This window comes from Notolepis coatsorum (assembly GCF_963971535.1).
Source record: "Notolepis coatsorum genome assembly, chromosome: 6".
Taxonomy (NCBI): domain Eukaryota; kingdom Metazoa; phylum Chordata; class Actinopteri; order Aulopiformes; family Paralepididae; genus Notolepis; species Notolepis coatsorum.
In genome coordinates, this window is record NC_140170.1 from 76,464,479 (window position 1) to 76,478,109 (window position 13,631).

At 42.3% G+C, this 13,631-nt stretch overlaps 1 protein-coding gene across 1 annotated transcript in view; it reads right to left on the minus strand.

Annotated features, from left to right (window-relative positions):
• The window catches only part of LOC311230310 (limbin-like), an 87,367-nt gene that overhangs the window by 60,753 nt on the left and 12,983 nt on the right, over positions 1–13,631 (minus strand). The window contains exons 12-15 of the mRNA XM_084316548.1: positions 11,847–12,022; positions 9,475–9,634; positions 8,378–8,554; positions 313–605 (exon numbers count right to left, since the gene is read on the minus strand). Coding sequence (XP_084172674.1) covers positions 313–605; positions 8,378–8,554; positions 9,475–9,634; positions 11,847–12,022 — 806 coding nt within the window. The remainder of the gene's footprint in view (positions 1–312; positions 606–8,377; positions 8,555–9,474; positions 9,635–11,846; positions 12,023–13,631) is intronic.

The window sequence follows — 13,631 nt, forward strand, 5'->3', positions numbered from 1 at the left end:
TTAGTCTGGACATGGCCCGAGTCCCATCCCTGGTAAACAGACCTGAAGAAGGCGCGGGCCGGGTAAACAGACCTGAAGAAGGCGCGGGCCGGGTAAACAGACCTGAAGAAGGCGCGGGCCGGGTAAACAGACCTGAAGAAGGCGCGGGCCGGGTAAACAGACCTGAAGAAGGCGCGGGCCGGGTAAACAGACCTGAAGAAGGCGCGGGCCGGGGAAACAGACCTGAAGAAGGCGCGGGCCGGGTAAACAGACCTGAAGAAGGCGCGGGCCGGGTAAACAGACCTGAAGAAGGCGCGGGCCGGGTAAACAGACCTGAAGAAGGCGCGGGCCTGGGCTCGGAGCTCCCTCTGCTCCTGCAGCTCTCTCTCCATGCTCTCCTGCAGGGCCTCCCTGGTGCTCCGCAGGGTCCGCACCGCCGCCTTGCCCTCCTGGTGCAGCCTCTCCTGGGCCTGGGTTAGAGCGCTCGCTCCCTGTCCCGGGTCTTGGTCCGCCTGGAGGAGGGAGCGCGGAGACCCGGGGGGCAGGAGGGCCAGCAGAGCCTGGGCCGCAGACGGCTGGATGGCCTTGACGTCTGCCATGGCGCTCTGGATCACGCGCATGGTCACCTGTGGACAGTGGCGAAAGTAGATTTGCATTTTTACCTGCGCTCTTCACCGTCATATAGCCATTAGTGGTGTAACGAATGATACACAAATTGAATACAGATTTTTTTAAGTCACAATTCAATTAAATTTTCTCTCTAATGGTTAACGTGTACCTAAAACATTATGCTAATAGCAGTAGTCATACCATACCACCAGTTTACCTGTACCTTAAACATTATGCTAACAGCAGTAGTCATAACATGCCACCAGTTAAACTGTACCTTAAACATGATGCTAACAGCAGTAGCCATACCATACCACCAGTTAAACTGTACCTTAAACATTATGCTAATAGCAGTAGCCACAGCATATGGCTCGCCGACAACAAACTATCATTACACATGGGCAAAACAGAGTCCATTCTCTTCGGTTCAAATAACAAACTCAGCAAGACCGACGGCTTCTCGGTTACAGTGGGTGACAATATTGTCACAAGGAAAGATGAAATTACCTACCTGGGTTCCATCCTAGAGGCTAATCTTTCCTGTGACAAAATGGCATCCAATGTAATAAAAAAAGTCAACCAACAAACTCGATTCTTGTACCGGATCTCCTCTCTGGTAAACAAGAATACCCTGAAGACTCTGGCAGGAGCACTCATTCAAGGGTACTACGACTATGCTTGCACCTCATGGTACCAAAGCACCTCAAAGGCACTAAAAAACAAATTACAAACATCTCAAAACAAGCCTGTCAGACTACTGCTTGACCTGACTCCTAGAACCCACCTCACCCCTGCCCACTTTGACAACCTAGGATGGCTTAGAGTAGACGACAGAGTACAGCAACTTGCAATGGGCCTGGTCTACAAGATACACTACGTGACCAAGGTACCCATGTACATGTCAAAATACTTCCCAAAGGTCAGTGAATACCACGATCACAACACCAGAGGGAGCTCCACAAATCATGTTAAACCCAGATTCGGCTCAAACAAGGGACTAAACACGTTTTCGCAATTATGCCACATCAATGTGGAACGCCCTACCCAAAGCTGTAAAGGAATGTGAATCACTACCCACTTTCAAAAACACTCTCAAAGAACACCTACGGGAGACTGCAATTCAAAGCTGGCCCCTACAAATGTCCTAACCCAGTTGTACAGTAAATGACCAAGTATGGCTTTGTCAGTATTCCAATGTACAGTGTACAGTGTCCCCCCCCCCCTACCCAACCCCCCCCCAATGTACAGCCCCCACCCACCCACCCAACCCCACCCCACCAACCTCCCCCAATGTACAGTTTCTACGTCAAATGTATATACACTCTTTTTCTGGACACTTTTTGTATCACAAACAGTACTGTATTTGCAAATCTGATATGTCATAAATGTATAGATGTAGCAGTACTGTCTATCTGTATGTCATGTATGTCATATATGTTATGATGAATTGAAAATGGGGGACCCTGATGTAAACGAAAGTCTTTCTCTGGTCTGCATCCCCATAACAATTGTATGTATTGAGCTGTACTGTACCCATTCTGCAATCTGTTAATAAACTTTTCAATCAATCAATCAATCAATCAATCAAAACACCATACCACCAGTTAAACTAAGAGAAGCCAATGAAACCCCTGGGGAAGAGAATCAAGAGAGTTTTCAACTCTGCATCGACACGGTTACGTCCATGACCCTGCGACCCTGCAGTGTAATGTTCCCCTGTCTGCCTCTGTGGCCACCCCAGTGTATGATTACAATCACAGCGGAGGGGAGCGAAGTATCCACAGCCTCATGTTATTGCTCAATCGGGCAGAGCAGGGTAAAACAAAATCCCTGGCACTCACTGTAGTAGAACTACTCTCTTAGATCATACTGTAAACAACGCAAAGCACATTAGGCAGAAGACGCTTGATGTGACAACTTTGATTCTGTGTTTCAATTTGCCAGTATCGAGTATCGCCTCATATTCTTTCAGTGGTACAAAATGAGCGTGTGTGTATGTGTGTGTGTTTTTTGTCTTGGTCTGTGGTCTGTATTTGAATCGCCCTCCCAAGGTTTCTCCCAGTGTCTTTTCCAGTTAAGGTTTCGTGGGAGTTTTTCCATTGTAGGGGTTGCAAGGTCAGCGGGTGTTGTTTGTGATGCAGGCCTGTGAAGCCTGGAACGGTGATTAAAGGAACACGCTCCAAAATTACATGGGAAATACACTCTCCATATTCCCCAGAGTCAGACAAGATGATTGATATCAGTTTCATCTCTGTGAGTCCAGTAGCCCCAGAGAGAGGTCCAGGTGCACGCTAGCCTAGCTTAGCACAAGGACTGGAGGCAGTAGGGAGCAGCTAGCCTAGCTTAGCACATGGACTGGAAGCAGTATGGAGCAGGTAGCCTAGCATAGCACAAGAGGTGGCTAGCTACTAACACAGAGATGAGCTAATAGATCATGTAAATGTATGCAGTATGAGTGTGCACTGTGTGTACTGCATGTGTATTGTGTGTGTACTGTATGTTTGTACTGTATTTGTACTGTATGTGTGTGTACTGTATGTGTGTACTGTGTGTGTGTGTGTGTACAGTATGTGTGATTGTGTGTACCGTGTGTGTATACAGTATGTGTGTACTGTGTGTGTGTACTATATGTGTGCTATGTGTGTACCATGTGTGTGTACTGTGTGTATGTGTGTACAGTATGTGTGTACTGTATGTGTGTACAGTATGTGTGTACTGTATGTGTGTGTACTGTATGTGTGCACTGTGTGTGTATGTGTGTGTACAGTATGTGTGTACTGTGTGTACAGTATGTGTGTACCGTGTGTGTGTACTGTGTGTGTGTACTGTATGTGTACTGTATGTGTGTACTGTGTGTACCGTGTGTGTACTGTATGTGTGTACAGTATGTGTGTACTTTGTGTGTGTACAGTATGTGTGTACTGTGTGTGTGTACTGTGTGTGTGTACTGTATGTGTGTACTGTGTGTGTACTGTATGTGTGTACTGTGTATGTGTACCGTGTGTGTACTGTATGTGTGTACAGTATGTGTGTACACTAGGGGTGTAATGGTACACAGAAGCCACGGTTCGGTACGTACCTCGGTATTGCGGTCACGGTTCGGTACGATTTCGGTACAATATTATTATAGTATAATTATTAGGGCTGTCAGTTTATCGCGTTAATTAGATTAATTAATTACACAGCAAATTATCGCGTTATGAAAATTTACTCAAAATTAATTACAAAAAAAAGTATTTTTATTTTTTTTACTTTTATTTTATTTTATCTCATTCGTTCCATAAGAACGTAGAATACACATTTACAGACTTTTTTTTTATATGGTCCATTTGCATGTTCTTGGTATCTGATTCTAGGGACATCTATGGATCTCAGTGAATGTATTCCCAGTGTCAGAAATACTGTGTCTGTTACTAGGCTTGAGTAAATTGTAATGAACCAAATGAGAATATCAATTAATTTTTTTTATCTTTGACTGTGAATAACACTATGCTCAAATTGACCAGACCTGAAAAATCTAAGCAAATTAATAGATGGAAGATGATTAAACAGAAGGTTTTGTAGATACAGTACTGAATTCTGCCATCCGGACACATGCTATTTGAAATATGATTATAGAATATAGAATATCAGACATAAAATGGTTATGCGATTAAAATGCGATTAATTAGATTAATTAATTACAAATCCTGTAATTAATTAGAGTAATTTTTTAATTGCCTGACGGCACTAATAATTATTATTATTAAATATAATAATATTCTATAGGCTTGCCGTAGTAGTCAGTGATACTGGTGTAATTTTGTGTTCAAGCATCCACCAAGTAAATTAATTGCCTACTGCACCTTTAACAACAACTTAGTTTCAGTTTCACTTATAGAGAGGATTTAACTTCACGTGAAGCAGAGACTGAAGAATACTAGAGAACAGGTGACATGTTACACAACAATGGCAGAGGATTATCAATATTTTGGATTTAAACAGTAGCAGGCAGCAGCAACTGGAGAGGAGCTCAGATGATCTGGTGGTATGTTGTGCTTTTATTTTTTCTCCGATCAGCTGTGAGACTCCGCGGTCCGCCGGAAAAGGTTGACATGTGTGTTCGCGCGCGCGTGTGTCTTTTGGTTAACATTATTGGGCGAACAAGAAAACTAAAGAAAACTGCAAAATTGTAATGACCCTGCTGTGTTAAACATTTCATTAATTCATCATGGTTTTGTTTTAGGGACAAATAGGCTGTATGTAGTAAACAGGAGAGGAGGAGGGGAGAGCCGAGTGCAGAGTCAGTGCGCGCTGTTGTTAATTCTGTCCGCTTGTCATCTGAGACGTATTCGGCGTATGGCTGGATGTACCGCACCTTGACGGCCATACCGTAAATTCGCGGGACGAATACACGTACCGTTACACCCCTAGTGTACACAGTATGTGTGTACTGTGTGTGTACTGTGTGTGTGCTGTTTGTGTACTGTATGTGTGTACTGTGTGTGTAATGTGTGTGTGTACTGTGTGCTGTATGTGTGTACTGTATGTGTGTACTGTATGTGTGTACTGTGTGTGTGTACTGTATGTATGTACTGTATTTGTACTGTGTGTGTGTACTGTGTGTGTGTGTGTGCTGTGTGTCTGTACTGTGTATGTACTGTGTGTGTGGACGTGTGTGTGTACTGTATGTGTGTACTGTATTTGTACTGTGTGTGTACTGTGTGTGTGTACAGTATGTGTGTGTACTATGTGTGTGTGCTGTGTGTCTGTACTGTGTATGTACTGTGTGTGTGTGTGTGTGTGTGTGTGTGTACTGTGTGTGTGTGTGTGTGTGTGTGTGTGTACTGTGTGTGTGTGTGTGTGTACTGTATGTGTGTACTGTATTTGTACTGTGTGTGTACTGTGTGTGTGTACAGTATGTGTGTACTATGTGTGTGTGTGTGCTGTGTGTCTGTACTGTGTATGTACTGTGTGTGTGTGTGTGTGTGTGTGTACTGTGTGTGTGTACTGTATTTGTACTGTGTGTGTACTGTGTGTGTGTACAGTATGTGTGTGTGCTGTGTGTCTGTACTGTGTATGTACTGTGTGTACCGTGTGTGTGTGTGTACTGTGTGTGTACTGTGTGTGTGCTGTGTGTGTGTACTGTATGTGTACTGTGTGTGTGTGTGTACTGTGTGTGTGTGTGTGTACTGCGTGTGTAGTGTACTGTGTGTGTACTGTGTGCGTATTGTGTGTGTACTGTGTGTGTACTGTGTGTGTGTACTGTGTGTGTGTGTGTGTGTGTACTGTGTGTGTGTGTGTGTGTACTGTGTGTACTGTGTGTGTGTGTGTACTGTGTGTACTGTGTGTGTACTGTGTGTGTACAGTATATGGCTGTCCCCGACTAAGGATTTGGATGGTCGACTAGGATTGGCCAAAATTTGCCGTTAATCGACTAATGGTCGACTTAAAAAAAAGAAAAAAAAGGTATAAGATTTTTTTATTTTTATTTTTTTTTATCATTTCATTTGGGCTGTGGGGGGTGCTTAATGTCTGAAGGAGTCGACTGAAGGCTTCTTGTCCTCTGCAAAAGCATGCAATTGGTCCACTGATGGATACATCTTGATATTTGTCTAGTATAGTGTGTTCATTAGATGGGTGAAATCCTCTTTCAGTGCCTCTGTGCCTGTTTTCGTAGGCAGTTAGCCTCTGGTATGCGTGCCATTAGCGTTAGCCACGCTTCTATGCCTCTTTTCTTTTGAAAAAAATGATAAAAAATAAAGAATAAAAAATTATATATATATATATATATTTTTTTTTTTAAAGGGGACATGTACTGCTATTCCTAGCACTATTTGGGCAACTTTACACAATTCCTGTTAGTCTATTGAAGACATCTGTACGTTTCTTTTCAAAAAAATGCATTGTTTTATATTTCTAATCAAGTACTCAAAACCATCATTTTCCAGCTTCAAGATTTCAGGCTGTTATACTATTAACTGTTAACTATATTCACACATACTTGACTCCTATAAGACTGAACAGAATGGGTCTCAAACAAGACTCAAAATGCTCCCAATGTACAAATGGAGACGAAGGAACATTTATGCACATGTATTGGGACTGCCCACCAGTTAAGGCATTCTGGAAAGATGTGACCCATCAATTATCAAAACTTGTATCTTGGAATATACCAGTACACCCCTCTGTATTACTATTGAATGATGTTTTTGAGTTTGCAGTAAATCCACAGCTAAAGAGATTGGTTTTATCGGGTATCACAGTAGCTAAAAAACTGATCGCATCACGCTGGTTTCAACCGGAAAAAATGTGCCGGAAGGTTTGGTTTCTTACATATCTCGATGTGATTTATCAAGAAATATCTACAGCAAGAATTCTGGGACTCAACGAATCCAAAATGTCAATGTGGTTAGAAGTGGTGGAGAGAATAAAAGCTAGCTTATAATGGTGGTGTCTGGTTAGGAGTGAGGGATAATGGAGGTACTATCCAAGGAGGGGTCCGGGAGGGGGGGTTCGAGCTGGAGCATATGTGTGTAGGGTTTTAGATAATAGGTATTAGGAGTATATCCTGTATAAGACATTGGTACAATTGGTAATTTCGTTGGATATACACTGTATACGGTAAAATATTATTATATACTTTTTTTTGTTTTCTGTTACTGTACTTGCATGTCATTTTAGCCACCTTAATTGTTAGTTTCATTATGCATTGTGTGTTGAGTACTGACTTTTAACAATTTTGTTTTGCAATAATAAAAAAAAAAAAAAAAAAATCAGGCTGTTATGGCCTGGCTCCGCCCATAAGCACTTTGAGTGACAGTCAGTCCACACTGGTAGACAGAGAGAGATAGAGAGAGAGAGAGAGAGAGAGGGGGGGGGGGGTGCGAGAGAGAGAGAGAGAAAAAAGACAGGCCGTCCCTCTCTCTCTCTGTCTCCCTCTCTCTCTCTCTCTCTATCTCTCTCTCTCTCCCTCCAGAGTATGCAGAGGTGTCGGGTTTCACTGCCTCGCAGTATGAGGAAGTGGTTTTCCACTCGCTGTCTAGTCTGCGTGTATCGTCTAGGTAGATTGTGGGCAGGCATTAGCTACAACCACAGAGCCAATCACATCACTGTCTTCTACCCAGAGCCTGAATGACGTGACTCAGGCCTTCAAATCAGGATGGACTAATTTACTGGAGCAGGAAATTATCTGAGCTGAATCAGAGCAATCCGCCAATATGGTATTTAGACACTAAAACACATTGATACTAACTCCTATTACTATAATACAATGCTAGAGACTGAAAAATGACATTTATAGTACATGTCCCCTTTAATTATATTCGACTAAGAGGTTGGCCAGTCGACTACGGCCCCTTTCGACCGATTAGTCGACTAATCGATTAATAGGGGTCAGCCCTAGTACAGTATGTATGTGTGTACTGTGTGTGTACTGTGTGTGTGCTGTGTGTGTGTACTGTACGTGTACTGTGTGTGTGTGTGTAAAATGTGTGTGTGTGTGTACTGTGTGTGTAGTGTACTGTGTGTGTAGTGTACTGTGTGTGTACTGTGTGCGTATTGTGTGTGTACTGTGTGTGTACTGTGTGTGTGTGTGTGTGTGTGTACTGTATGTGTACTGTGTGTGTACTGTGTGTGTACTGTGTGTGTGTGTGTGTGTGTACTGTGTGTGTGTGTACTGTGTGTGTACTGTGTGTGTACTGTGTGTGTGTACTGTGTGTGTGTGTGTGTGTGTGTGTGTGTGTGTGTGTGTGTACTGTGTGTGTGTGTGTGTGTGTGTGTGTGTGTACTGTGTGTGTACTGTGTGTACCTTGCGGATGTCAGCAGCGGCCTCCTCGTCCAGGCTGTTGATGAGCTCGGCCAGCTCCAGGCTCTGGGCCGTCAGGAGGCTCTGCCAGCAGCAGAGGTGCTGAGACGCCTCCACCCTCTCCTCCGCGTCCCGGGACAGAGCCCACAGCGCCTTCTGCCGCTGCCTCTGGCCCTGCAGCTGCAGGTTGGATTAGGCATGATGGGAAATAAGTATTTAGTAGTCCTTGCGTCCAAGAAATCAGCCTCGGGGCGCGTACACTAGCGGTGCTGAAATCCCAATAGATGTATATCAGCGTAAAAATTACGGAAACACATGATTGAGTGGCGCTGGTAGACGCCAGGTGCTGTTGCTGGCTGTGTTTATTAAATAAATCACGGTCTTCCTCAGTGTGTGTGTTCCCCTCGTGTTCACTTCATTGTGAAATCAAAAAGGGTAACAGGCTGTGGGTCCAGATGAGGTCCGTGCACGTGGCATTATCAGTGAAAATCATCATTATCAACAACAACAATTATTAAAAACCCTACGGTGTTTAACACCAGAAGTGGTTGGAGATCATTTTGGTTTTAGTCCCACATCTGGAATTCAATATTTGTATGGGAATGATCAAATTGATGGTAGTGATCTTAATTGCTTCAATACTTTTGAGTGGCGAAGAAACTTGTGTCATTTCGATACCTAAGTAGTTAATCTCATCAGCATTGGTGAGTCATGAAGCACATGTTCCAAGATATCATTTGGATTGGCCAAATGTGATTGGGCGTTTCTTCTGTGATGTTAATTGTTTTACTGTATTGTTTTTCCTGTATACATTAACACTACAACTCTGTACATACATCTGATTAGCACTATTACTCAGTAGTACTAATTTATATATTTTATACCCAGTTTAATCACCTGTACATTGTATATTGGTATTGCACTTTACATTTGCACTCTGGTTGGATGCCAAACTTCTTTTCATCATACTGTACTTGTGCTGTATGATGACAATACATTTTAATCTAATCTAATTTAATCTAATCATGTACACATAATAGAGAGTAGCGTCATTGCAGCCCGTCCCGGGGCCCCGCTGGGAGTGAAAGTGACCTCCTCACCATGTCAGAGATGAGCTCTCTCCTCTTCTTCACCAGCCCACAGTGCATGGCCCTCCTCTCCTGGCTCAGAGCCTCGTCCAGGCCCTGCCTCACCCGCACCAGCTCTTTCTGAGCCTCGTCCTGGACCTGGTCCATCTGCTCTGAAGGCACAGCGCTCCCCCTGGTGGACAACAGGACATCCTGCTGGTTACTGGTTACCGTTCACCTTGGAAAGAGCTTCTTCTACACTTTTGATATATATTTTTTTTTACATGGATCCTATTGTTCTGAGTGAGGAGGACATGTGATAATCAGACATAAGATTTACCAATGTGTTCTGTGGCTGCATCGCCCCCCCCTAGCGTGGCTTGAGATCACGAGGCAGGACCCTCCTGACTGGTCCCAAGTCCCGGTTAATGAGGTGAACAGGTTTTTAAATGAATGTGTAACAGGGCCTGTACACTAGACAGACATTGACTGCATGACTCTCCCTCACTCTCCACCTTCAAATCCCATCCCAAAACCTACCTGTTCTCCCTAGCATTTAACCTTCCCTACCCATAACCACCATCCTCCAACCTGTCACCCCCTCTCCCCTCCCATCCCCTCTCTGCCTCCCCTCCCCTACCCTCTCTGCCTCCCCTCCCCTACCGGCTCCTGTATTTTTTGTTGTTTGTTACTGTGTTCCTGTGTATTCATATTGTTCCCCGTTTCCCCTGTGGTTCTGTTTCTTTTGTTTCTTTGTTTTTTCTTTCTGCCTACTGTCAGTGACTTCGGGTTACTGAGAAGCGCTCTATAAAATAAATGAATTATTATTATGATGCATCATACATACATATTAATTTGCACGTATGTGTATTTGCACTGCACCCGCTATCCAGTTACAGGAATATCAGTATACATTACTGATGATCATAGAGTTTTAATAATTACTTATAAGTATTTATATCAGGGAGTGGACCCGACATTGCAAGTTTCTTTTACTGAGTTATGTTTTATTGAGTTTATTTTTAATATATATTTTTTTTATGTTTCTTTTATGTTTAGATTTATGTTTTCCGTTACATGTTAAATACAGTCGACATATCCATAAATCCATATTCCCATTCCATACAGTCCCATTTCCTACTCCAACAGAGTATGTTTCTTTTCCTGATGCATGTACAGTCTAGGGGAGGCTTGTAGGATAATTATCATCTGTATATGTGACAAATAAACATTGACTTTGTCTTTGGAACGCCAAATCTGTGTCATCTGTTAAATCACTGCTCAAAACATACTTCTATAAAATGTAAGTATTTTAATAATGTCTGCTTTTATTCCTGCTGTTTAAATCTTGCTCTTGATTCATGTTTGTTGATTTTATTATGATTGTAACTTCATTTGTTCCTTTATTTGTCAATTGTGAAGCATTTTGTAGCTATGTTTTGAAAAGTGCTGTATAAGTTAAGTTGTATTACTATTATTCCTACTATTATGGCCACAAACTGGGACAGACTAACATCGGCTCTGCTCATCTCAAGCAGTCTCCAGCAATCTGCTGGGTGTGTTTTCAACTTTAAAGTACGTTTGATCCAACAAATATACAGGACAGAGCCCTAATCAAGAAAAAAACCTTCTAAACCACTGCTGAAAAGATACTGGAAATCCACGTTTTGTTTGCTGAATAAGCAGAACCCTTCATTGGTTCTCAGAAAGAAGCGTTACAAGTCTGACCAGATGGGAAAAGATCTTTCCCTTATGTGAATGAATACCAAAAACCACACCCAGCTAACAGCACATGATAATTACAATTGAACCCTTACACGAACCATATAAGTCTGTTTTGAAAGTTTTTGGACAGCCCATGTATTGCAATTGTGAAGTTAATCTAAAGTGAATTTCGATAGCAATTGTGAAGTTAATTTAAAGTGAATATTGAATTTCAATACAGCCCCAGTTCATGAAGTGTGAATGTGATATATCACAATAAACTACTCAATCTCTACTGTCTTTAACTATGAGTGAACACAACATTCCCGAAGCAAAGTAATTCGAAAATAAATGACAGCAATCAAGATTACATTGTGTTATGTTACTGATTCCAATATTTTGCTTGTATTCAGCTATCTGTAAGGAATGACATTTTGAGAGTAACCTTTGTCCAAACTTGTGTTTAGGCGATACATCGCAATATTTTGCACGCCGCTATTATATCGATACAGTAGCAGAGAGTATCGATATTCAGATAAAACAGATGATTTTATGATGATGTTATTTTAGTTTTCCAGTTGAAAAAAGGTAATAAATCACGATATTACAATATCATGACTCTAGTATCGTGATCATATCGTATCGTTGGGCCTCTGCTGATTCACCCCTAATCCATACAGGAACGGACAGCGGGTACCGACCTCCTGACGTGAGTGAACCAGAGGTCCAGGTTGCTGGAGGAGCTGGCGAAGGTGTCAGAGATCAGGCCTTTGAGGCTGTGGAGGCTGTGCACCAGGAACTTCCTCTGGGCGTGGCGCTCAGCCAGCGTGCGGCGCTGATTGGCTAGCACCACGTCAAGCACCTCCTCCAGTTGATCCTGAGGCAGAGTGAGGAAGATGTGTGTCTTCTTTTTTAATCCAAGCTTTGGTCATTGAATTGTAAACAGAATTAGGTGAATAATCTGTTTAAAACATGCCAGTATGCTATACTGTACCTCATCTCACATTTGTATCACTCCTACAAACCAAAATGCATCTTGCATCTTTGTAGATGCAACTCATTGATATTCTGAGCTGATGATGTATGAGATTTACTAAATGCTACCTCCACCAATTCACCCCACCAGCTGTCTCACTCAGTGGCAAAAAAAATCGTCTTATTTTTTTTACCCCAGGCCTAATTAAAAAACATGGTCTGGCATGATGTCGACTAGTACAGTCATAACTTCCCTGATCGCTTTATTATAGTGAAACCTGCATCCTCTCACCGACTCTGATCCAGTGGGGGAAATGTTTTAGCCTTAAAAAAATGATGATACATGTCCTTTTCTATGATAAGAGGCTCACTGTATAATCAGATGTGTCTTCATATGTTCTACTGAGGAGATGGCTGCAAACTGTACACTGTATCAATCATTATAATGACTTTCATAGGCTTTATGGACTGGCCTATGAAACTCATTGTATAACCTTTGATACAATATGCTGTTTGCAGGAATTTCCTTTCAAATTATACCATGTTCCATGTGCTAAAGCAATGTCCAAACATGAGTTCAAACTGAATTATAAGGAAATGATTTTCACGAGGAATGATGAGGGATGAGGAAGGGATTTGACATTCACAGGTGTTTACATTTTAATTTCATTTCTTTCATGTTTTACATATATCATTTTAGTTTTTTGTTTTGCATATATACCGTAAATCCTCTAATAGTGACCTGTATTCAATTAAAAACGACTCTCTATTAATGACCGGGTGCGCTGTTGAAATAAGCAATTATAAGCCGACCTCCTAATACAAGCCGGGTTGCGTGTATATTTTCCCCAACGGAGTTTCACTTCCACGTTCCGGGTTACTAATATACGCGTGAGCGAACCTCCCCTTACTTCCGTATATGGAACACGGGTCGCCCGCAGCACGTAACACAACAACAACAGAGCAAGCATGGCTACCAGTACTAAACAGAGACGAAAGTTTGACGTTAAGTTTAAAGAGGAAGTTTTGAGGTATGCGCGGAGCATTCGGGAGAGAAAGCCGCAAAGCACTTTAACATTGATTCCAGAGCTGACGGTAAAAGAGCACGCATAACTGGAGGAGGGAGAAAAAAAGTGAGCGAGGAGATGGAGACACTACTTTCTGAGTGGATTTATGCGCTGCGCGACAAACACAACCGTGTGTCGCGCAAAATGATACAAAGAAAAGCATGGGAAATCTACCCAACAGTGAGTGATGGAGGCAAGGCGTTTGTGGCCAGTAAAGGTTGGCTGGAGAAGTATTTTACTCTGGTAAAGTTACTTGATTTCACTTTGAAAACATTTAAATGACCATTGACCACCTGTAATTGCACTGTTTACTATTTCATACAGTACTTGGTTTCAATAAATGAACCCAGTACATTTTACTGGGTTCAAACTGACACAAAATGTTGATTTATTCATTATGATCTGTTTGAAAATTTGAAATATAGGCCTCTCTTATACATGCCT